The 26,104-nt window shown below is 44.2% G+C and overlaps 1 protein-coding gene across 1 annotated transcript in view; it reads left to right on the forward strand.

The window, feature by feature from the left end:
- Window positions 1–26,104, forward strand: part of LOC117727952 (neuroendocrine convertase 1-like) — a 142,524-nt gene that overhangs the window by 14,479 nt on the left and 101,941 nt on the right. The window contains exons 4-7 of the mRNA XM_034528504.1: window positions 3,503–3,595; window positions 13,005–13,086; window positions 15,302–15,405; window positions 18,819–18,924. Coding sequence (XP_034384395.1) covers window positions 3,503–3,595; window positions 13,005–13,086; window positions 15,302–15,405; window positions 18,819–18,924 — 385 coding nt within the window. The remainder of the gene's footprint in view (window positions 1–3,502; window positions 3,596–13,004; window positions 13,087–15,301; window positions 15,406–18,818; window positions 18,925–26,104) is intronic.

Genomic DNA, 26,104 nt, shown 5'->3' on the forward strand with positions numbered 1-26,104 from the left:
TTGGATGGGAATTGCTCCCTAATTTTCATGTACAGCTGCAGTTTGACTGTGTGTACATGTGCGTGTGTGTGTGTGTGCACATGTACACACCGTGCACGTTCAGTGTCAATGATGTCAAGTTGTCAAAGTGACACTGCTGTGTGTCTATGGGCCGCTGACTGCTTTCACAGTTTTAAAGGGTTGACTCGCACACATTACAAACAACAGATTGTCTCACTTAGCTGTCTAGCCAAATAGTTTTGTTTTGTTTTGAGATATTTTCTCTAGATTTACACCTCGATACAGTGAGAGTGAATGAAACATTGCAAGTAAAGGACTCCACAGCCATGTGTGTCTCACCAAAAAAAGAAAAGGGGGGGGGGGGGGGGGGGGGGGGGGGGGGGGGGGGGGGGGGGGGGGGGGGGGGGGGGGGGGGGGGGGGGGGGGGGGGGGGGGGGGGGGGGGGGGGGGGGGGGGGGGGGGGGGGGGGGGGGGGGGGGGGGAGGGGGGGGGGGGGGGGAGAAAGAAGGGGGGGGAGCTGAAATAGCTACGGATAGAGACTGTTGAGTGGGAGACCTGGAGACTAAAGTGCAGCCAAAGGCAGGAGACGAGACGCTGCCGTGGCTCAGCAGGTGGAGCGGGGTCGTCCACTAATCGCAAGGTTGACGTTTCATTCTGTCCACATCCTGTGCCTTGCATGGTTGCCCACTGCCATCAGTGCGTAAATGTGAATTAGTATTGTAAAGAGCTTTAGATAAAAGCGCTCTATAATTGCAGTCCATTTACCGTCACTTAAATAGCTATTATCTTGGCAAAACGAATAGTCCGCAGCCAGCAAGCCGATTTAACGGGGACTGTACATGAGTCTAAGACTGATGGCTGAAGCTGGCATGCACCTGTGTCTTTAAGAAAAGGACGGGAAACGCAAACGTATCCTGTTCACCCGCGTTTAGGGATTCAACCTATACTGTATTATAACTACGCTCTGTTTATATCCGCAAATCACAATGTTGAATGTAAAAACGTCAGCAACAATGGTACTGAAGTACTCAAAATGTAAGTACTTGTATTTGGTGTGATAAATCAGTGCATCCCTACCCACGTTTTGGTTTTGCAGTAATTCATCCTTTTCCTGCCGTTAGCTAATATTACATTAGCCATACCTGAGTCTGACTCACGGGGTTTCAGGACTTTACTGTGGATCTCGGAAAATATCTGTCAATCTATGGTGCTAAAAACGACGACGCTACAGGTGAAGCTATGGCTAGAGCTTCGTACTGGTGGTAACCTGCCTACAGGTGTGGACAGGGAGGAGAACGAGAGACCACCTAGCATTGCTAACTATCTGCTCACAGCCACAGGATCAGGACCAAGGAGAGCGCCTCAGAGCGCAGTGCCAATGTGCTGTTGGTCTCCCAGAGTAACACGGACACTGCTTCTGGAGAGACATAATGCCATTGAGTTCAAATGTATTTATTCCCAATGCTGTGGCCATTGCAAATTCAATTCCCTTCACCTGCAGTGGGAGGCTGCCAGCCGGTTGTCCATTGAGCTCGATTAACTGGGCTAGGCTGACTATCACACTCCAGAATGTCTGTTCCACTTGTACGAGTAGTAGACGTAAACAGCTGTATGGGTCACAGGGCGTAGCGAAAGGATGTTGCATACTGAACCAAATGGATTGTGACAAATGTACCCACCGTGACAGCCTCAGCAAGCGCTTAAACCTATACCCAAGCATCCAAATATCAAGAGTGCTAACATCTTAAACAACTGAGAATGATGGGAAGTCATCGAAAATATATATTGATGTGTACCTTTTTAACTTTCCTGTTTTTCTTCCAGTGAGGTCAAGGAGGTTAGTTACAGCACCCATGGGGCTGGTAGCTTCAGCAAGGTTTAATAAAGGCTCGAACCCTTAGGTCTCCAGTCGATGAGCAGTTTCTGTGATCCTGCTGCCAGTAAAAACAAACACAAAAAACACCCTAAAAGCTAGCGATTTTGTAGGAGAGAAGAGTTATCATTTCATGCAGATGGTGACATGAGCATCTTTTTGAAAAAATACAAACTCAACACTTCCTGCCCAAACCCCAAAGTCCAAAACCTAAAGTCTACCCCCTTCTTCATCGCCTGCAGCAACAGTTTCAGCTCCAGCCACCCTTCATCATCCCATTTCCATATCTGTCTCCAGTCACTGCTCAACCCAATGGCGTCCCAGTCCCTGTCACGGGCTTCATCCCTGGGCTTTATCCCTGCCCCAGCCAGCCTGCAGCTCCCCTGCTGAGTTAAATGGAGTGTGCCGGCGTCAGGGGAGACGACGCGTGCGTGCTCAGTTCAGCTCAGCTCAGCTGGGCTGCCAGCGTTATAAACTTACTGTGCGATTATTGTCAGAGCGAGACTCCCCCACCCAGGAGGTCTGCGCTGATGGGTACCATGTCACCGGGTACAGGGAGGGGGGGGGGGGGGGGGGGGAGAGAGAGAGAGCAAACGAGGGATGGAAACGTGGGTGAGAAAAGGACACAGGCAAGGAAGAGCAGTTCTGTTGGTGGGAGTGATGCAGAAAGGGGAATCGAGGGAGGAATAGGAACAAGCAGGAGGGCAGAGAACCATCAAAGGGAGGGAGAAAGCCAAGCTGAGCAAGGAAAGACTGATGTAAACCTAGCTCAGCAGACAAAGACGAGGGAAGACACAGAGTGATATAAAGAGGGAGAAGCAGAGGAATAATGCACAGTGAGAAGAAAGAGAGGCAGCAGGGAAATCAACAGCGGGGAGAGAAGGGGAGTGCGGGTAGAAAAGAGAGAAATTAGAGAACATTTTCAAGCGGGTGATGTGTGCTGTGATTGTTTTTTTTTTTTCCTCTCTCTCTCTCTCTCTCGATCTAAACGGTCGGGATGTGGCCTGTATCTGCCGGCAAGAAGGAACTCAATTTGGGACAATTTACTCTGCAGTCTCAGCCCTGATGCACCTCAGGGACAGAGAATGGAGAGAATGAATGTGAAGGGAGATAGAATCAGCAAGGCCCCACCCCTACCCCCCCCCACCCCCACCCCCCACACACACACACACACACACGCACAATTCTTGCGCCTTGCACACAATTGCCGCCGAGTAGATTTCACTTAGTTAGTTCTAACTCTCCCAGGCGGTCAATACGATTTCAGTTTATAAGGCTTGGAAATGAAAAGCCCAGGATAAGGTTAGATAAACTGTGTGCTATTTGATTTCGCTTCACCTCTTGCAGGAAAACCCACACAAGACAGCTGGCCGGAGGGGATGCGCTGATATCGTGTTGTGCAAAGGGTCATGTGGGTGATTACAGCTGAATACGTGATGGCTTTCGAACCCCTCACATTGAAGGCGTGTTGATCTCTCTGTAATGATGAAAAACCCTCCTATGATTTATGAGTTTTTGAGGGTATTTTGACAAATTCTTAAATACAAGGCGCTCAACCGAGCAAATATCATGTCCTGAAAGTGAATTGGATTTATGTGCTGACCACAACACACGTTTCTATGCCGACAGGTTGGCAGCCTTGAGGATGTGTACACCCTTAGAGACAGCAGGGGGCGCACTGACAGAGCCACCTTTGAGAGCAGACTTTCTACTGCAATAGGGGTAAGTATTTCAACTCCATTAAACAAACAAACCTAAATAAAATCCCCATCGCACTCTAGGAGCCAGAGAGGATACCCAAGCTGCAGGTTTCCCAAAAGAAGCCGCTCTAAGGTTTTCTTTTCTGTGTAACACAGCGGGAAATGGATTTGTAACTCCAGCAAATCAGAGCGTTCAGCTACTTAGACGTGACTGTTTGATACATTTAACACGGCCACGTCAAGGTGAATTCACACCCTGGCATCAGTTCTGATTTTACACAGCATGTATATGCAAATGGTGGTTCATTTGGCTGGCGTTGCTGTATTAATCAGGGTGTAGTGTTGATTAGCACGAAGGATGGAAAAAAAACACGCACACACAAAAAAAACACAGAGCCATGTGGTGAGTAATGGCTAAAAGTTGTTTACCCTTGATCGTGTAGCTTGTGTGCCTGTTTCACTCAGTACCCCCCCCCCCCCCCCCCCCCCCCCCACACCTTCAACAAGCCATGTTGCATCACCCTCGGAGCGCACAATGCAGCCTGCTCACGAGGCTTTTGTTGCCAGGGAAACAGTCACCCACGGAGACATCCCGTGACAGCACAGGGTGAGGGGGGGGAGGGAGACGGGGAAGAAGGGTCAGAGATGCAGCTTTGGCCCCGTCCGTTCTCCGGGGGGTGCACCAGACCTCTGGCCCTTCCCCGGCACGCTGCCCCTTCAGTGACACACACACAAACAAAGAACGCACAAAGCAGCAGCAGCAGCAGCGCATTGGAACGCACAGAAAGACACGCATGCACCGAAACACGCCAGCGAGCGAAAGAAATGGACGGCGAATAAAAGAGAGCGAATATTCCCAACTTTCTGATTCAGAGTTATCATCTGAATCAGTGTGCGTGTGATTAATTGAAGTAATTTATGCACAATCTCCAGTGACTCCACGTATGGTTCATGATTTCATTAAACTGTAACTTTAATTACTTTTCTATCATCGTAACTTTAGGTGAAAATGAATTTGCACGCCCCAAAATGTCCCACATTTGGTAATGAGTCTTAAACTGAATGGATTGCACAAATAATTATTTGGGATGATGAACAATTGCATACTCAGACGTTGCATCTCCTAACGAGGCGCGGTGGCGTCCCTACATGCCATTCATTCAAGTCTGCGCGTTGGCTATGTTCTCCTATGTGAACCGACCGTTTTGAGCTTTTAGTGGCCAACTTGAAACCAACAGGAGACCTTTTTTTATTTATTCATCTAACATTTTTTTTCTTGCTTGAAAAACAGTAAATATTATGAGTGGTATATGGAATATATATATTTATGGTGGCTTATGTGTTGCCAAACATAATTACTGTGTGTTGGCTCCAGTAGCTGGCCTGCTGCCAACAACTCCGCTATAATCCACCCACCTCTGACCAGGCCTCTGTATATACAAAGCTGTGTGCTGCCTTCCACTCCGCATCACTGTACTTAGTATTGCACGGCAGGTGGGTTACATTACAGAGCCCACTAATTACTGCAGCGTGCGAGGTTTAGTGAGCCGTAACGTCGAGATGGAGTTAATGTTAGTTTAAACTGCCTACTGAGGTGAAAACAGAGCTAGCTAGAGTAACATGGTAAAGCACCAATCCAGGTACCATATATACGGTGTTAAGTGTGCAGTCTTTAAATGCATTTTATTTGTTCCAAATGGAGGTTTGACTTGAGTAGCACACGCATAAGAAGATGGGGTTTCCATGTGTTGGATGTAGTGTAACTAAACTGAGTTGTGTTTGCTGCCATAGGGCTCTTGAATTTGAAAGTTTGAAAAATAATCATCTCTTTGGTCCAGGTTGCATAATGGAACGTCAGAAACTTTTCCTGGCTGTGATTCTTACATTCAGAACTCCTAAAACATAAAACAAACATTGTGTTTGAGGCAGCAAGAGAAAGTCGATGTCCTTCCTGACTGGAAATGATTCTTTCTTTCTCAAAGTGGATTTGCTGTAAAATACAGTAAAGTGAACAGAAACCATGTACATAACTTCTTATCTACTTGTATTTTAATAATACAGTAATTAGAGATGGACATTTGCCCCGACGCCACCAGGGCAGAAAAAGTTAAACGGCTCAAAACAAAAATGGTGATTGGATTGTTATTCCCCGGTTAAGCTTTGTGGAAGGAGAAGGCTGAGGGTATTTGTTGAGATGCAGTACGAGCTGGCAACGAGGCGGGCAACCACAACAACTACGAGAATGGGGAAGACGAAAAGAATAAGGAAAGGGCGGTGAAATTGAGGGCTGATCTGCAAAGAGCTGAAAAGGCAGCAATTACTTAGAGACTCGTGGACAGCACTTTACCACAGAGTCATAGCCGTCACTTACCATTTCATTCAGACAGCTGTCCTACAGACAAGCGGCTCTGATGGAGCGCTGCAGGAATGAGTCCTTAAACCCGCATGGGGGAGTTTGGCTAGATGCCTGAAATAAGACCTGTGGTTAACACAAACTAAAGAGATTTTGGAGGATAACTTTTTGTTCTACGTTACAAAATACGTCCGTAGATACCCCTCTTTTTGTGTCTTTAAAAAAAGGTCTGTTGTGATCAGTCACATCCACCTTCACAGCCTTGTTGTGTCTGAACTCTCGTTCATGTGGCCGCGGTGGAGTTCGTTTATAGCCTATTGATAAGGAATAACTTTCATGCCCAGCATTTAAAACTAGGTGGACAAAAATGATCGTCAATTAAGTTACAAAGAAACTTTCAAAAGACACCTCCATCTTGTCCTCAATGTAGAGTCTAGACTATTATAATAATAATAATAATAATAATAATAATAATAATACATTTATTTATATAGCACCTTTAAAAACAGGGTTTACAAAGTGCTCTACATAGAAGCAAGGTAAAAACATAACATCAGTACAAGTAAACATTTCAGAAAATACATGAGGCAAAAGAGACAATGCCATATAGGCAATGAACACAATAGGCAAGCATTGCAGTCATCAGTACATGAAGTTTACGCCTACACATCTTAAGAACATGAAGCTTCCAATATCTACAGTTCCATGACGTCTGAGAATGTAAAAGTAAAAGCACGTTATTACTGCACAAACACACGCATGCACGCACACACGCACGTTATTACTGCACGCGTGCACAAACACGCATGCACAAATGCATGCACGCACACACGCACGTTATTACTGCACGCATGCACAAACACACGCATGCACGCACACACACATACAAACCCACGTTATTACTGCACGCATGCACAAACACACACGTTACTACTGCACGCACATGCACACACACGCATGCACGCACAAACACACACATGCATGCATGCACACACGCGTTACTAATGCACGCACATACGCGTGCGCACACAAATGCACGCACGCACATAAGCACACACACTTGTCTATGATGACTCAATCATACATACACCGTGCTGCTGCCACACATTCTCACGAGAGCACCACATTTGGATTAATCCACCACTGAAAATAGTCCCTCAGAAATTAGGACATTTAGAGGAGATTACATTGACCTACATTCCACTTGCCTAATCCTAAACCTAGCTAAACTAACCTTAAACCAAGTCTTCACCCTGAAATGTAATGATTTACATTATGGGGACTTGCATTGTGTCCCCCGAAAAGGAAGACGAGTTCCCACAATGTGATTGTGCAAACAGATTCATGTCCCCCACAACATGAGTACGCCATGGACGCACACAAGTGGAGGTCCATGGTGGTTTCTCAGAGGAGGTTTTGCCACCATGTAATCCCGGTCGATTCAGCCCTTTCTCTGTCAGCAAAGCAACAATCAGCTATTGTATTAATGGCCCTGCTAATGACACAATTAGCAAGGCTGTGGAAGGAAAAAGAAATCACGGCTCCACACAAACAAACACACAAGGGCTTGGAGGCGACACACCGATAAAGCCGCCACATTTAAGCAGCCAACAAACTGCTCGCATACATTTTGACTTAAACCGGCAAAAAGCACGACATGCACTCAAACATGATCATAAGACACGCACACAGGAATACATCCACACGGGCGACCACCACACAGGTAACGCACACAGGTAACGCACACAGGTAACGCACACAGACATGGCTGCGGTCTGACCGGGGATAATGACCCCCAGGTCTCTCTGCCCGTATACCTTGTTTACTTCAGGCTCCGCCTCCCCCTCATTGACCCTCGTTCTAACTGTCCTAACTATCGTACCTCGTGCGGTTTCAACACACAGACGCGTCTCGGACTGAACTCCACACTGACCTTTTTACCAAATGTCTCGGATACGAACCCCCTGCCAGCTTCTGACATACACTCAGTGGTCCCTGCTGCCGCGCTACACACTCGATACACACATGCAGGCAACCGCTGCCCCAGTCCTCTGACATGTGTTGTCGTTTACTTCTTTCACCTGCGTGTGATCTCTTTTGTCGTAACGTCTGTCTGGCTCGTCTAAGCTGCAAACCGCGTGGAAGCGGCGCCTTTATTGTTACCGCCGCTCGAGCAGCGACCCAGGCCCTTGGCAGTGAGAGACGTCAGAGACAATAGAACAAAGTTATGGATCGAGACGTCACGGTAAAGTCATCCGATCAACCAACTGAACAACGACCCCACCTCGTGGCCTATTCGCAGCTTTCTTTTCCCACAATGCATTGCATTTTATAGAAGATTACCATCAAACAACACTTGCTATCTGTTATCATCCCATTGTACGGCTCATCGTGGAGGTAGCTACGAGTGTCTATTACATAGAAAATAGTGACTAGGCGTCTCACATCGGTCGCTAATTACAGGTCAGACCTGTCCCCATTCTTGGTGTCACTTCTGACCCTCCAGTCTTTTCCCCTCACACGTCCTGAACCACTAAACGGAAAGATTTATCATATTACTTTGTTTCAATTTGTGTCAATGATCTGAAGCAACGTTGTCGCGGTGTCCAAATTAGCTAACAAACCGGCTTCACTTTAATGCGTTCATACTGCTTTGCTAGGCTTGCAGCTTTTGGAAGCCTCGATTAATTTTAATTCTGTGCCGTTCCTTTTATTATCGATTCCACATTGTTAGACCAACTTGTTTTTTTTTTGAACACCTGTTCTTTTGTTCACGGTTTGATCGTCGGTCCTGGAGCCGCTTTGTGTGCGTTTGAACGTTTGTTACAGAGAAGGAGATTCAACCCCTCTGAGACTGAAATGACTCACTGAAGGTTTATTGTCTTCGTATTGTCATTGACTTGCCTGGATTTTGGTTATACTTGGGTTCTTTCACTGTACCGACTTTTAATGTTCAATTTGAAATGCAATATACAAGATTGTCATATACAAACAGGTGGTGAGCTACAAAGCATTATTAAGCTAGTTTTACAGATGGTCTCTCTCTCTCTCTCTCTCCCCGACTCAACCTTCTATCCACACAGGATAGAAAATTAATTTCCCTCAATGGAGTCTCACTGCTGAAGCATTTGTGTGCTTTTCCGCTCCTTATTTTTCATTCTCTTTTTTATTTTTTTTTATTTGTTGTTTTTCTTTTTTTTTCCTCTTTTTTTTTTTTTAAAGACTCCAGTCACATCCGCAATCCCGCGGCCCTATAAGGAGCTTTCACGCTTTTTGGTTTGCTTTAGATGTTTAATACCCCCTCTCTTTTGTGTCAGGGAGCCGGAGAGGCGTTAAGAAGCGCTGATAAACCCCACTTAGATCCCTTCCTGGCCCGTCACCCCGGCCTGCCGGGCCGCTTTAGCAGGGAACTGATCTGTGACGGCCTGCCACTCAAACTGAGCACTTCTGAAGGCTGACACAATGGAGTGAGCAACACACCAGAGGGCCCGGGGGTGTGGGCGGGTGGATGGATGGAGGGGGGGAGGGGAGAAGGAGGGAGGGTGAGGCGGAGGAGGGAGACAAGGCCTAGAGGTTCCCTAAGAGAAGGCTAGAGGACGGGCCAAAGTGTATCTCCCTCTAATCATTGTCCTCTCTGTCCGTGGATGCTATTGCTCCCCCCCTACCCGTGATGCTCGCTACTGTAGAGCCCACACATTTATTTGTACGTGCCTCTGTGTTGGTTTCCCTGTCCATCTTGTCGGCGGCGGAAACACACACACATACACACCTCTCTCTCTCTCTGTGGTTGGGGATATCAGCCTAGCAGCTAGAGATGAGAGATTGAATGAAGAGGCAGAGAGTAGATGCGTGGGGTGGGCAACGTTTGAGGGGGGGGGGGGAGGCTGAGGTCCAGATAGGGATCAGCCGTGCATCAGAGTTCACTGCTGCGTGGCATCATGGGTCCAGGCCGGGGCCAACCAGGCCTCAGGAGGCCTAGCGTTGTGACTGACAGGCGGAGGGAGGATGCGGGGGAAGCAAGTGGCCACTGCCACTGCCTTCGCCATCACTTTCCCAGGGGGCCGTGGGTGGGTAGCGAAGCCCAAAATGTCAGCGCTGATATCTGTGCAGCTCCGCTCGTATCACACGGCTGCAGCTGCCTGCCATCCACCGCATCCACTCATTCATATAGAGACATGGGAGTATTATGTGTGGCCACACACACACGCACCTTCCTCAGTGTTTCCTTACCACCTTCTCAATCAATCAATTCTGTTCTATAGAGCTATATCTGTAAACACACACACACACTTTTACTCCCATCTTACTGTCTTCTCCTCCACCTCCACACGTGCACATTGTGCTTCTGTCAGTTCTACCTCAGACGTTCAATCATGTTTCCCGACTCTTTTCTTCCTCGCTGCTGGAAAACATTACTTTTCCAAATCGGGTTTATTTCTTTTTTTTTTATAGTCCTACACTTGTCTATATTTCACTGATTTCAAACCAGCCAGTCGTTTTTTCCAGTCAACCAAGCTTTTAATTTGAAAGGAGAAATGTCAGCTTTTGCATTTGATGCTTAAGTTGCACCGGTTTACTTTGTGTGTGTTGGGCAGCCATTGAAAGAAGTTATGTTTGTAGAATGTGCCTTTCTGTCTAGTGATGTGTGTGTGTGTGTGTGTGTGTGTGTAGTTTTATCTGTACTTTATCTTTGTGTGTTTGTGCGTGCGCTGCCTATATGTCACAGCTAGATGATGAATGCGCTGACAGTGGAGGGGTCAGTGTCACAGACAGTGTGGTCAATTGCCCCTCGTCCCCTGAGTCTAACCTTGAGCAACACTCCCTAAAGAGTCTCAATCTGCCATTAAGGCCTACGCCTACACACACACACACACACACACACGTATGCACGCACACACCTACACACTGACATTCCCAAGTGAGTGTGTGCCATTAGTAGCTGGCAGGGCCTGGTTTGACAGAGAGCGATTAGCTCCCTATCATGTGTATTGATCACTGTGTCCTGGCTGCTTCTCCAGAGGAGGGGCTGGAGGGGTTTTACAAGGTAGTTGGGGCACACACACACACACACACACACACACAAACATGCAGTCACATCCTTATAATCTGCGTGCATGTGTATGTCTTAGTTTTGTTATATATAAATTACAAACAAACGCACTGTAATATGTACCATTGTGCAATTTGTGTCATTTATAGAAAGGACTGGACAGTATTTGTGTACATTTTGTGAAAACAACGAGATTATAATGGGGTGAGCTTAATGGCTACAACGATGCATTTTCGCAGGCAAAATGACAGAATAAACAAAGCACTGCCGACTACAAGTCTGGAATGCATTTGTGTCTGAGGGAAATGGTTAACGAATTACATAATTCAATCATTGTCAGAACACGCACCTTTTTAATATATTGAATTTCCATTCAGTTTGGATCCCTGCATGGACAGCCACTGTGATCCAAGCCCACCAGCGCATGAATAAACACATCTGATGTATCATAAATACATATTCATATACAACTGTTGTTCATATTTTTAAGATTTTTTTTCATTTTTATTTCATATGAAACCTTTTTTAAAGCGTGTGCATTGATCGTATGCCAATGATAAGGTCACAAGGCTTCACTGGTTGGATGATGTCACGCCGTTTGTGTTGGCATTATGACATTTACATGAATGCATGTGCAGATATTAAGTTGGTCGTGAAAGGTTGCAGAAGTTTGTTCATTGTAATTTTAGTTTATGCCATATTTGCATATTGTGGTGTATGATGTACATAAAAAGTACTAATACTGTGAAAGTACACAAAGTTCCTTCTTCCCATAAATAATGACTATTTTAACAGAGATAATTCAGACACCACAGTTATTATTTGCATAATACATATTCCCCTAAATACCCTTCAAATTTGAATTTGTTTTCCAGTCCAGAAAAAATGCAAAAACGCAAGTGACTGTCGATCATTGCAATTGGAAACTTGATATTTTGGGTCTCCATTTATCTTTTAGCCCTCTGCAGTTAATTAGGCATCACCTCAAATGTGTCCACTATGTAATCCAAACATTACCCTGAGCTCATTATTATTATTATTATTATTATTATTATTATGATTGTTTAAATATACCTAATGTAAACACAAATATGATTACATTTGCAGAACTGTCCACTTCCTGTCTGAAGTCTTGTGTGTTTAATATCACACATGTAGCGCTCTTGGCTCTAACAGCCCCCCCCCCCCCCCCCCCCCCCCACCCACCCGTCTCTCGTCTTTCTTGGATAGTTTAGACCAGCTCTTGTTAATTGAGTTTAATTGAAGAACATGAAGGGGGAATAAAGCAAGCAGGCTTTTAGGACATAAAAGACGGCAGCCGCCTCTCAGTAGTATTTATTTTCAACCTCTTCCACTCTGATTTAAGTGTAAGAGGACAATAGTGGCCTGACACTGATATGTGTGCGTTTTGTGTGCGTGTGTCCATGATCCGCGGTTTGATTTAGTGCGCCCACCTTCACAAGGACTAGCCTCTTATCAGATCAAAGCTGCAAGCAGCGGCGGCCTATGAAAGAGTGTGCGTGTGTGTGTGTGTGTGTGTGCGTGCCTGTGTGTGCGCGCCTGTGTGTGCGTGCTTGCTGTAGAGGACAGAGGTGTAGGTGAGGTGGGGGTATTTTCATTGCTTTTAACCCAGGACAATGGGACCGCAAAGGAGAGGAGCGAGCAAGTACTCTTTGAACTAATGAAGAGGAAACCTTTCACTCTCCTCCATAAAGATCCCCAACTCTCTCCCTCTGCTCTGGACTCTCCCTCTCTCCTAGAGTAGAATGGAACCGAATAGAACACATTTCATTTGCTGCGCGCCTCTCACTCTTTTTGCTTTTATCCACACATGAATCCACACAAAGCCGAAAACAAGACTTCACGAGCGGGCACAAGCCCAGGTGTGGACACTAAACTTACGGAAGGGAGGTGGATGCAACAAACAGAAAAGTTAAATGTCTTTTTAATATTATAGTAATTGACCAAAGTCAGCATTATGTCATATTTTCCTCCCAGAGTGATGTATTTCTGTGCGGTGATTTCAAGGTTCAGCAGGTGCAGAGGCAGCACGGTCATTATAGAGACAAGCGGGTTCCTTTGACGGGACTGGACCTCAGAACCACTCACGGTACGTTTACATGTTTTGTTTTTTTACCAGCTTAACTATTTATCTCTAACATTAATTATTCATAAATAGCAACCGTACGGTTCAGAAATGTGCTCCACCTGGACTGTGTGGGTGTGGTTTCACCCAATTTAATTGTCAGTGGCCTGGCAACATTATATGAAGTATATATTTCAACTATTTCTAAATATTGTTCCCCCAAAGCTTCACTAATCAACATTTTTTTTACATTTCATCATAAACCTAAGTGTAAATAGAAGTACAATCATATCTAACTAAATAAAGGAATTAAGAAAAAAATTAATTCATAATGAAATGCAAAAGAGTAAAAAGGCTGTTAACATTTAATTGTGTATACACTTTAGAGAATAAAAGTGTGAAGGACATAAATAAATATGATACAAAAATCTTGCTTCAAAGTTTTAGCTGTTAAAGAGATGAGTTAGTGATTCAGTTTTATTTCTACAACAAGTACAATTGACAACATCAAACAATTTAAATATTTCTTTGCATGGGTTCGGGTTAGTTTTCCAGCAAAGTGTCTATTATCATATTCTTACCAGCTAATATCTAGTAGGAGCAATTATAATATGACCATGTTATTGCTGTATACTTGGTAGGATTGACAAAGGAAGAATTATTTTATTATTAGTATTGGCTCCCATTGCTTGTACTGGAATTAAGACCCTAATTTTACTCATCAGTCCATCTTATAATGAATCTGTTGGGTCTGGATGTGTGGTGTGGCACTTTGTCGCTTGGGTTGCTTCTATTTCTAATGTTTTGTTTAATTAGTCTGACAACTGCAACAATAAATCTATAAAAGGACGATCAACTACCTAAATACAAATTCTCAGCCATCCTTCTAAAAGTCCATAAATATACAACAAGTGATCTACTTCACCTATAGATGCAAACATTTGAGCAGGTATATACTTTAGTATTACTGACAAGTCCCTGGTGCTGGAGTAATGTAAACATGTGCCAATGACGTCATTGTATTGTGTCTGCTGATCACATTAATGTCAATAACATACATTTTAGACAGGAAAGACAACTTTTACCACTCGCTGATAACGAGTCTGATCAAGTACTTAAATATAAATATATACCTATACCTGCTGGGAAGATGTCTCACTCTGTTGGAGTTGTTGGCACCACAGAAAACACCTCTTGTACAATGCAGGCCAAGGTGGAGAAAACACAGCAGGGTCCGAGAAAGAAGGGATCGATTATCGATAGATCCTTTAAAATATGCCCCGACTGACCCTGATCAGCCAGTCATCTCTAACATGAAAAATGTAAACGCATTATTTTTGGAAGTTGTTTCTCTGACTTAACATTCGATAGGACATAACTATCATATTGCGGCTCTTTTTGACTGCTGTTGATTGTTCCCTGAAACAACATTGGAAGTGAAGACTTTGACATTAGACTCTCAGGTGTCACGGCATTAAAAGCAGGTCCCTAAATGCTGCTGCTGACGCTGTTAAGAGTAGTAGACTTTCCTTTAAGGCTCTCTGAAAGCAGGACGTACATATAGGGCTCAGAGATTTGTATTGTCCTGACGGCAATCTGTATATGAGTTATACATCTTGGGACTGGCGCATATAATTTATGTTGCAAACATGCGAAGACCTAATTAAAGTGTGGTTGGCTAATGTGGAAGCAATTACTTGATTCATGAGTCATGAACCGCAGAAAGTTGCACACCGAATCAAATGGTTCGGGATCAATACATGTTGCATTTCACCCCTAATTAATACTGATGCTTTAAATATATGCATGCTTGTTTGTGTGCAGTGTTTTCAAGACGATTCAGAAATGGGGGATTCCCATTACCAACTAGTACGGTATTAATTTCATAACTCATACAGTATATATTATGAAACAAGCTGATTCATATCCATCGTGTGAAGAAAGCGAGACGGAGTGCCAATGAATGTGCATGTAGTGTATGGAGAGAAAGGTGCAGGCCTTGATGAGCTGATAGCACGTCAACAGACAGCGAGCCAAGCTGTGCGGCAGTAATGAGATGTTAATGATATGCTAATGACATGCTAATCCTCCGACAGTATTCCACCTCACTGGAGAGGAGGGGAATTTGGGAGGCCTTTCACCATTGGTTTGAGACCAGGGACTTCCTGGTGTCAGAGTTCAAAATAAGAAGGGGAAGAAAAAAAAAAACTCCACACATGATCGCTCTGTGTGCTTGCAGGTTCCCAGAGGAGAGAGTCTGCATCCGACAGGCAGCCGGAGGAGAATAAGAGTGACCAGTCCCTCACCTTCAATGACCCGCTCTGGCCCATGCAGTGGGAACTGGTGTGTGTGTGTGTGTGTGTGTGTGTGTTTGTGTTCATTGGTGTTATCCGGGAGCCTCCTCTCTCTCCTCTCAGCTCTTGTCCTCGTGGTGAAGGATGTTCATCTGACAGGCATACGTCAGGCAGGCTTTCATGTGTGACTAGAGAGAGAGACAGAAGAGAGAGGGAGGTACGTAGATTATGGAGGAAAGGAAGAAGAGGGAGAGCGAGAGAGAGGGAGGAGGTGAATGGGGTTGTCCATGTTGAACTGAGACAGATGTCGAGGATTGATGAGGCTCGGAGCAACACAGCGCTGAAACGAGACACGCTCATCCCTTCAGCAGCATCTTGTTCACGTGCTTTGGCCAAAATGTGTTTGTGCAGAACAACAGCAGTACAAAACCTTCGGGTATAAAAATGTTATTCCTTTTAGTAAAATCGTTGCACAAAATATTCAACGGCTGCATTTACAGGCTTTATTTTGTATTATCCATATTCTTCTATGCACAAATGAAATCAAAGTTGTTCGCTTGGAACAATGTACCACTCCCTCCTCCATTCTTTGTCTCTTCTGTCTCCACTAATATCTTGAGTGATATCTTTTCTCCGAACTGTCTTTGAATAAGAGGCGATGGCTAATGTTGTGGATGTGAACAATGAGCTTATCCCAAAAATTGTTTGGATTAAACTGCTTAAACAAAATTCTGTTCAAATTCCGCTAATTAATGTAGACTGGGCATTTTTTTATGTTTGCCATATTTGCACGGATATGCTACCTGATACATTGTTGTTCTTTTCATGATATACAGCAGTTGAAGTAGCTCGACAGCTTTGGGTTGGTACCCGCCACATATTGAAGTTTTATGCCCAGCCCTATAATACAAGTGATTACATTATCATTATCATTAACTCAATAATCAAGAAACATTTAAATATGTTGGTTGTGTTCCAGTGAGTGAGAGAGAGAGAGAGATCACTCTGGGATTATATCCAAGTTCACAAAGGTGTATGTCTGTTTCTTTGCACGTGTATGTGTGTGTGTGTGTGTGTGTGTGTGTGTGTGTGTGTGTGTGTGTGTGTGTGTGTGTGCACACTCCCCAGAGCCGGTCCTCGTGATGGGGTGGACATTAGCTTGCTAGCCGCCACCATTCATCTGCTTTATTCCTACACACTACAAAGCAGCACTGCTCCCTAGATGCAACCCCCCGAGCACACGCACAAACATACGCATGGACACAAAGAGGCTCTTCCTCAATATAAATGTCTCTCTCTCTCTCTCTGTCACACATTCATACATACATACATACTTTTCTAAATTGCCAACAGTGGACTATTGTTATACACTACTCTGGTCATTTTAAAAACAACAACTCATTGTATTTTTTTCCCTATAATATAAATGCAAATATGCTTTTTTTTTCATTTTTAGAGAAAATTGTAAGGAGGGGAATTGCAACCCTTTACCGATGTCTACCTATCAAATCACAACCCCAATAGCCGACATTTTAACTTTGGTGAACACCGGTTGAATAGGTTCAAGAATAGTAAATGAGTCGAGACTCCCTTTCAGAAATGTATTCAATAAAAAAAGACTTTCAGCTGGCCTCAGGGAAGTTCTGTCAAACCATTAGATGACTGGGAAAGAGGAGAGGAGCGAACCCGGAATAAATAGCTGACGTGTTTGTGAGACGTTGCAATCCATTCTCCAGCCTGCGGGGGCAGTGCTGAGTGACTTTTAATATTCACACGCTTGCCAGTCCCTTGTTTGTTAAAATGTATATCAATTTACTAGAGTCTCTTCGACACAATCTCAACGTGATTTTAAAGCATGACTTTCAAAATGTCCCAAATTTGCTCATTGGTCCACTGTTTGTGAACGTGTAATGACTGAGGTCCACTGTTGGATAATGATGCAAGTGTACACACACACACACACGCACACACACGCCTACCGTATCCCCTACTGAGCAGTTTTTCTCCCCCATTGTTGGAGATTCTTGAACAACTCACTTTGAATATCAAATTGGACGTTTGTATGTGGGCAGCTGCTGACATTTTTGGTAAGACAGTTTGTTCATTGCCTTTTTATGTGTGTGTGTGTGTGTGATTATTTTTTATGTGCATCTATTGTGTTTTTAATTGTATAGTTTGTGTGGACATCTGACCATTTCAAGTACAAGTATTCTATTTGTATGATGGTGTTGGTGTTTTCAGGTGAATGTTCTTTTTGTGGCCACCAAGGCTCATGGGAGTTGCAACAATGGCTCTTTTTATCCTGTCGAATGTCTGCGCAGGTGTGTGTGCGCTTGTTTGAAGGTGGATGGATTTGTGGTTTGAGGCGCAAGGATGAAATATCTGTCCCTGTGACTTCCTTCATGAACTCTCTGGGCTCCTTATGCACTCTGAACCACACATACTGTGTCTTAGTGCGGTCACACACAAGGATGTGCACATATTCTCTGTGTTCCAACTAAATATGTCCATTCATGCACACCGTACAGATTCTGCAGAAAGTATCTCACAAGAAAACAACATATTTCCTGATGGGGGAATGGATACAGACTTTTCTTGTCCCACTTGTTGATACTTGAACATTGCCCTTGTGAGCTGTGAAAGAAACAGAGGAATGTTTCACGAGTAAAAACAGTAGGTTAGCTTAACTGTAGTAGATGCAGCAGATTTTGAAGGGAGTTTTAATATATTTTCCAATCCTTTACGACAGGTCTCATCAATATTCTGTCTTCTTATTGGCTAAGTTATTTTTCATGCAGAGGTGGCACGGTGCAGTAACGCACTATGTAACGTCTGTTGTTGGATTTAAGCACTCGGATGCCACCGTAATCCTGTGCGTGCGTGTTTTTGTTCTTTTTGTTCCATTATCAATTATTTGGGACTACGGCATAACGGTGTAATGTGGAGAAGAGGTCGGGGGTGGAATGAATGTATCATAAGTAGGAAGGAAATGTAATCTGCAGGTGAGGACACGTGTCTGCCTGAGCAGCTGGGCAGGAGCAGGGAACCGCAGTAGCGTCTAGAACGGGTCATGAAGGGTACATTGGGGGGGGGGGGGGGGGGGGGGGGAAGAGGAGACGTTAGAAATGCATGGCACACACTGAAGGAGGAGAGCAGGATGATGCAGGCGAATGCTCTGCAGGGACAAGCGGGCAGAAACGTAAGTGCAATTACGTTCCACAAGGAGTTCCAAAATTGTGCCACCGAATATGTAAAAATACAACAAAAAAATGTACAAACTGGTGCAAATGAAAAGAAGAAGAAAAAAAACAACGAATGTCCAATGACGATGCCCTGGCAAAACCGCTGGCTTTGGGTGCAGATTAATTTTTGGGTTATTTTCAACAATAAACATGTCATTGCCATTGTCCATTTTAAGTTGTGATAATAGTGTGTGTGTGTGTGTGTGTGTGTCTGTTTTAGTTTGCACAGGGCGAGTACAACTCCAGCGGGGTTGACCTGAATGTGATGCCGGTTTGGATCAACAACGTCACCGGTGACGGAGTGGTGGTCAGCATCATTGATGACGGTGAGTCCAACACGTCTTTTTAAATAGGCACACAGGGTACATGATGCTGACACTTGACTATAACAGATTATTAGTTTGTACAGGACTCCTGCGTTAGGGTTCTTTCTGGTTGTGTATGAGCTGGAAGCATCATTTTTAAGCGTACACCTATCTGTTTATTACAATAAGGCCAAGGGCAGACATCTAAAATATCTGGAAGCGCTATTGAAATAGATTTTAGGATCGCGAAGACTCGTCAAGTTTGGTGCGACTAAGCTGAACTCGGACCCCTCAATGGAGAGGGTGATTGATTTATGTTGGTGTCCCTCCCCGCCCCGCCATCGTCATCTTCGCCTCAGTCATCTTCGCCTCAGTCACGCCACAATGAGAATTCATTTCTCTCTGATTGCTGGGATATCTGGCAACAAGGGAAATGAGAGAGCGGCATCTTATGGGCTCATTCATCAAGAACTAATTGAAGCCTCACTAGTCTGAAGTGCTGATCGAGCTGGAGTGGCGTTGGAGGGTGCCGTTTGGTATGTGTGTGTGTTAAAAGTGTTCATGTGACACTTTTGTACTTGCACCAAGTGACTCTGACTCCGCAGTATGTGCGTGGAAGTTGAGAAAATGTCCTATAAACGCGCCGTTCTTCCAAGATATGACATTTGTGCGTGTGTGTGTGTGTGCGTGCGTGTGTTTTTTTTTCCATCCACTTACGCCCATGCACGTCTCTCTCTGCTTGCATGTGGGTTGATTCTTACTTGGCTGTCCGTCTTTGACGGAAGATGCTGCTATTATGGTGGACTGCTGTGGACAGAAGGTCTTCTCTTCGCTGTGCATCCCTACTCTGTGTGTGTGTGTGTGTGTGTGTGTGTGTGGCGAGGGCTGGAGGGCGGATACAGAATGAGCTAAGCAAGTCAGAGAAAAAGAGAAATACATTTAATAGAGGAAAGATATAGAGGGAAATTTCAGGCAAGAGTAAAAAGGATTCAGAGAAGGGGCGAGCGAGCGCGTGTGTGTGTGTGTGTGTGTGTCTGCGTATTAGTGTATATGTATGTGTATGAGGCGGAGAGTATTAGACTTGCACCACTGAATCTCCTCTCCTCCGAGGCGATTGTATTCCACCTCTCTGTATTGATTCCACCGGACAAGAGAGCTCTCTCTCGCTCTCATTTATTTATATATATATATATATATATATATATATATATATATATATATATATATATATATATATATATATATATATATATATATATATATATATATATATATATATACACACACACACACACACACACACTTTCCCTCTTCTATTTTCCTGTTCCCACTTTGTTAACTACGAGGTGACTCCTCCCTCTGGCCAACCCTTTTCCTTTTTTCTCCCTCCTCTGTCTCTCCTCCCCTCAGACAGTCGGCCTCTCGCAGCTGAAAGATTGTGTACACGCTCACCTTTTAGCCACCTTTCAATCGATGCCTATTGATTTTCATATCACAATGAAATAAATTATTTTTCTCTGAGTGAACCCCTCCCCCCCCCCCCACACCTGCTCCTCGATCTCCACCCTTCAATCCAATCCCTCTGTTTTTAGAGGTAATGTAATTGGCGTCGGGGGTCGGCCCTCCACAAGCGTCGACTCCCATTCACCACGCCACCTTCAATTTGCATGCCGGCGTCCGGGTTTGCTTCCGACGCTCCTCTTTCAGACGGTTGTCCCGCAGTCGCACCATTAGATATGGTTGCATTACATTAATTGTATTACTCCACCTTAATGGACTTCAGCATGGCCCTTACAAAACACAACTCAATAAAATCATGGGGCCTCGCTCGCCAATGTGCTTACCCACAATTGTGTGCATTACTTGTGTGTTTTGAAAAAATAGTCAGAGCAATATAATGCCAATAACGTCGCTATTTCATTTCATCTTGTTTTCAGAGATCCAGAAGATACTTTAATGACATTCTGTCGTAATCAGTCTGCATGTATTATAATTGAGTTACCTCAGCCAGGTATATTTTCTGCTTGTATATTTCAGTTAGTGTGGCAATCGTAGCATTCTCAGCGATGACCAATAAGACGTGCTTGATTTGATCATGCGGTGCATTTGTAAGGTAGCGACAGGTGGGTTACCTGTGCACACAGTTGTGCTCTCTCCATCACTCGCTGTCAAACCACGGTAACTATGTCACAAGAAATGAAGCAGGGCTGCGATGATTAGTGGATTAATCCATGAGTCGATCTACAGAAAAAATGAATCTGCAAGTCGGTGATAATTGGTTGTTTTAAGTAATTTTTCAAGGAAAAGTGCCAGAAACGGGACGATTCCAGGTTCTCAAATGTGATTGGTTGCTTTTCTTGGTCTTACATTATAGTAAACTAAATACGTTTGGACGGCTAGCTGGACAAAACAAGACATTTGATGTCGATGGCCTTTTAATCGCGGTTTTTCCTCATGTTTTGTAGATTAAAACGACAAATTAAGAAAAATAAAAAGGAAGCCTTCCTTTTCTAGATCTTTGAAAAAGGATTGTAGATTGTAACCCATTAATATGGAACAGGTGATATTTATCTTCGTTCATTGTGTACATGTTTGCGCGTGCGCATGTTTGATGAATAGCAACTTTCTTGTCCATATGGGCATGTTTTTAGAACTTGCTCTATGCGTGCTTTGATTCATGAGGCCATAGGACCCATTCATATCAGGAATAAAAGACTACGAGATGTTCAGGGCCATAAATATAGACGGTACCGTTGGCCTGTGGGGGACGGGGGCTAGATTTCCACCCTTCTTTTTAAAGAAAAACTTAAATTGGCAAGACATTGGTTCCTTTTTCTATACATTTGCCCTTGGAGAGGTTAATCCCATCTCCATCATGTTTTGTTTGTGCGAGAGGGGGTCAAATAGACAGTAGCAATAACAACAAGTTAATGCTACATGTATCTTGATATCATCCAATGTCAAGACACGTGAGATGACGATAAGAGGGTGTGTGTGTGTGTGTGTGTGTGTGTGTGTGTGTGCTTCATAACTGGTAACTCGTGTTTTCTTGGGCCCATCGTAACTACCTGACGCGACTGTCACAGACAGTGCACATCACCGTAAACATGAAGCCATGAGTGAGGTTAAGCGTATAGATTCATCAGTGAAATGGCATCCAGCCAACCTCCCTCCCACCTTTTCCCCCCCCACGACAGCCCCACAGTGTCCCCGTCACCCCCGCGATCAACGCTGGCCTCCGTCCCTCCTGGCTCGGCGGGTCCCGAAAAAAGCACTCCGGTATCGATTGGCGCTCACGCCATTGTCATTACATGTCATTGGTACACAGAGAAGGCCCAGGACGCAAATTAGACCGGGGAAGGGAGGGAGAAAGAGGAAAAAAAAGAGGTGGAATACACACAAAGAAGACTGGGCAGTGTTAAAGAGAATTCAGTGAGCAGAGATTCCCATAATGTCACACTGATGTGCAATGAGCAAGAAAATGTTCCTTTTTAAAAAAAATAAAAATTAAATGCTGTCGTCTTTGCAAAGAGTCTCAATAGCATGTCGGATACAGGTAAACATCAATTTGATCCAATCTCTCTATCTCTCTTTACTGCACTCTATAGAAGATGTACACATCTTTTTTATGTCCTAGGAATTACAGGAAGGCGAAGGTGGTGGGCTTTTATAGTTGTATCTTGAAAAGCACTCCACTGAGGGAATAATGTGAGCCCAATATAGATGCAGAGCTGTATTTACTGTATGTTGTCATACCGTATGTGTTTGTCTGTTGGTGTAGGAGATGTGATAAAACACTTTATGGCTGATTATGAATGCTTACGTAGCTGCTGTAAGAAGCAGAGCTGTATTTATTTGAGAAGCTACAGTCCCAGCTGATTGACTTAATGAGCTGAGTCTACAGCATGACACGCATTTCGTCTCCCGTCTACTCGTGTCCGTGTCCTACAGAAACCGTCCATTTCTCCCAAAATAAGTCAGTTCGGAAAATGAAATATGTATTTTTGGACATTTCTTTGTCTTTTTTTTTCTGTTTATTCATGACGTCATGATAAAGTACATGGTCTGAACCTGGTATGCTGTTATCCAATTACTCTTATTACAGTACTCAAAGTATGAGTTATCCAAAAATACTCACCATATATGACCAACAGCTGCCAAATTGCCATTTAAAAAAAAAAAAAAAAAAAAGAAAAGAACAGCTTTGGCTTTTAATTGATTCCTACCGAAACGACTGATATCGCATGCTAGTGATTTGTATCTGCTCCTCCACGCGGGTTTAGTGACTTCTTTCATAATATTATTACTCGAGTCTCAGCGCAAACTGACTGTATTTTCCCTATGCTGTGTAAATAAAACAGGCCATAATTTCCCTAATCACTGCGCACTTGAAAAGGTGCCCCACACAGACCAGTGAACACACAGCCGGCTGGAGAGGAAACACAAACTTAAGAGCATGATTAGCATGATTAGCATGATTATCTTTCGCCACCAAGTCATTGACCGGTAGCTAAACAAATTGGAGATACCTGTATGAGTGTAATTTCTTTTGTTATCATAATGAACATTTATTTTCATTTATTCTACTTATTTTGTGGTAGTTTTATGTATTTTATCCTCACAGGAGTTTATCAGGCCGGGTGTTTTCAGCAGAGGAAGCCAATGTGTGTGTGTGTGTGTTTGACATCATGCTCACGGTGTTTATGCACCCATGCATTAAGGCAGGCTCCTGGCTGCAGTCCAGAGAGTGTCAGAAGTCTGCGTGTGCGGCTGTTCGGTAGAAATGACACTGGCCGGCGATGTAAAAGTGTGTCTGACAGGGGGAGCGACGGAGTCAGCGCTTTTCTTTCCACCCTTCTTGCCCCCCGCTGTTCAATCCATCCAGCTGCTGTCACCACAGGGGAGCAGACAATCTATCAAGGCATCGGGATGCATTCTCCTCACCTGCGCCGCGCCTTTAATGAACAGCCAACATGATCCCGGCTGACAAGCAGGAAATGGATGTAATAAAGATTGTTTCTGCATGCTCTTTGCATCCCTGATAAATCACCTCGCTGTGCAACAGATACGGGAGCCACATGGAAATTTGATTTCACGCGGCAAGGGGGAGGAAGAAGAGAACAGTGGGGGGAGAAAAGAGCTGCTAGTGGCAGGGTCACTCTATTTTATTCCCCCCTTTTTTTTTCTCCAGCGGAGCGGTGGAGCAAAGTGTGTGTGGGGGTTGAATGGAGCGAATGTTTTTTCTTTATTTTTCTTTTTTTTTGCCTGGGCTTTTACTTATCCCACCAACGCTCCGTTAAGCCTGGAACATGCCTCGGTGCCTGTAAGTCTATAAACAATAACCGACGATGTGTGCAGGCGTCCACATAGGTGTCTGTCATCGTACTATGAATGTGTGCGTGAGAGGGCAGAAAACCCACAACAATAAACACAGGAAATACAGAAACCTGAGGCTGCAAACCTATTTCTGTCGTGAGAAAATAAGACTAACTCATAATAATACATAAACCAAATGAAACTTCTCGGTGTCTGGGTATCCATCCCTGCAGAACCAAACAGTTTGGTGCACAGGACAACAAATATACAGCGTTTGGAAGTGTGCACAGAGGTCCTCTTGGAGCCTCTGCATACTATAATTACCCAGAAACCCCTTCTTTGTTTGCGAGTATTCTCGTAAAAGTATCTGCCTGTCCACTCTGAGTGTACTCAGTGTTCCCCACACTCTACACATACACCTCCTCAGTCCCTTCTTAATCTTCTTTTCATACACTATCTTATGTGTCTGTAATAATGTCTTGTGCAAATCAAGTGATTTGTTTCTTTTTAAAAAGACAAAGGGGGAAAAAAAAGATTAATCTTGCCAATAACCCTTATTTATTCTTGAAAGTCATTCAAGAAAGGTCGTGAAAGGATTAACAATTTGGACACTTGCAGAAGTATTCATATTAATACGCAGCTTGCAACATTAACTGGTATATTTACTACTCAAAAGTCAATTAAATATTTGAAACATTGGATCTGTTCATCGTTTCCAGATGGGAACTATTCACTATTTTTGCTGTTCTTTTTAACATGTTTCACTACTGCGGAATTGGTATTAAATTGCAAGTGATTGAGGCTAAAAGTCATCCTCACAAATTGATGATTTAATGCTTTCTTTACACTTTTTCTCTCGTGTTTCTGGTTTTGCAAAGACTTTAATCTGACTACAAGGCTAAAAAACGTCTCAATACGATTTCCCGGTGTACCACATGGACCTTTTTATAGTATGGGATGAATCTTTAACCTCAAACCTCCACAAACAGGACATGATAGCATGAAGGCGTACGCCACACTGCAACAAAGACACGCTGTAAGACCGTACAGCACATCACACCAGCAGGCTTTCACCCACATGGCCTGCTGTCCAAACTCCCTGTAGTACTCCTACGAACAGAAGTACATTCATATTGTAGACGACAGGGAGAGCGAGAGAAATGTGAGGAGGGGAGGAAGAAAAGAGAATAATGATTAGAGCTGGGGAGAAATAATAGTGGGGGAGCAGGAGAAATACATGGGGAATGGAATAGAGGCGAATAAAGGGAGCGAGATTAAGATAGGGGTGAGGACGGGAGAGGGAAGAGTGAGATAGGAAGGGGGGGGGGGGATGCAGATATGGGGGTGGGAGGAGGTGGAGGGGGGGTAATTTATGATTTAATCTAATGCAGTCTGGACCTGCTGTAAGTCACACAGACCTCAGCTGGGAAAGCGAGGGAGGCAGAGATGGAGAACTCGAGAGAGAGACATTAACCTTTCCTTGAAGCGAGTGTGGAGCTGTTTTATCTGACCACCATCCACCCCTGTAAACCTTTTCTCCTCTCCACCTCCACTCCCCGACTTCGCCGAGTGCTCCTCGAGTGCTGCGTCTCCCTAACGAGTTATGTAATCCTAATTAACTTTGGTTCCAAGGAGTTTTTAGTCAAACATTGCGCAATACATTTCTGTAACATTGTCTCACCGATTGGTACAAAGTGAAGCCAAGTTCTCCTCCGAAAGTGATGCCCACATGTCTGCCTACACTCCTGATGTGTTTGCAACAGAAGAAGACCGGGGTAAAAGAGAAACTCAAAGGAAAAAACTCAAGCGTCATCAACAGAATGAAGCCCAGGGGGGAGAAAAGCTGTCAGAAAATCGCCCACACTGAAAACGCATTGGTCGGGAA

Source organism: Cyclopterus lumpus, chromosome 25 (assembly GCF_009769545.1).
Source record: "Cyclopterus lumpus isolate fCycLum1 chromosome 25, fCycLum1.pri, whole genome shotgun sequence".
Lineage (NCBI taxonomy): Eukaryota > Metazoa > Chordata > Actinopteri > Perciformes > Cyclopteridae > Cyclopterus > Cyclopterus lumpus.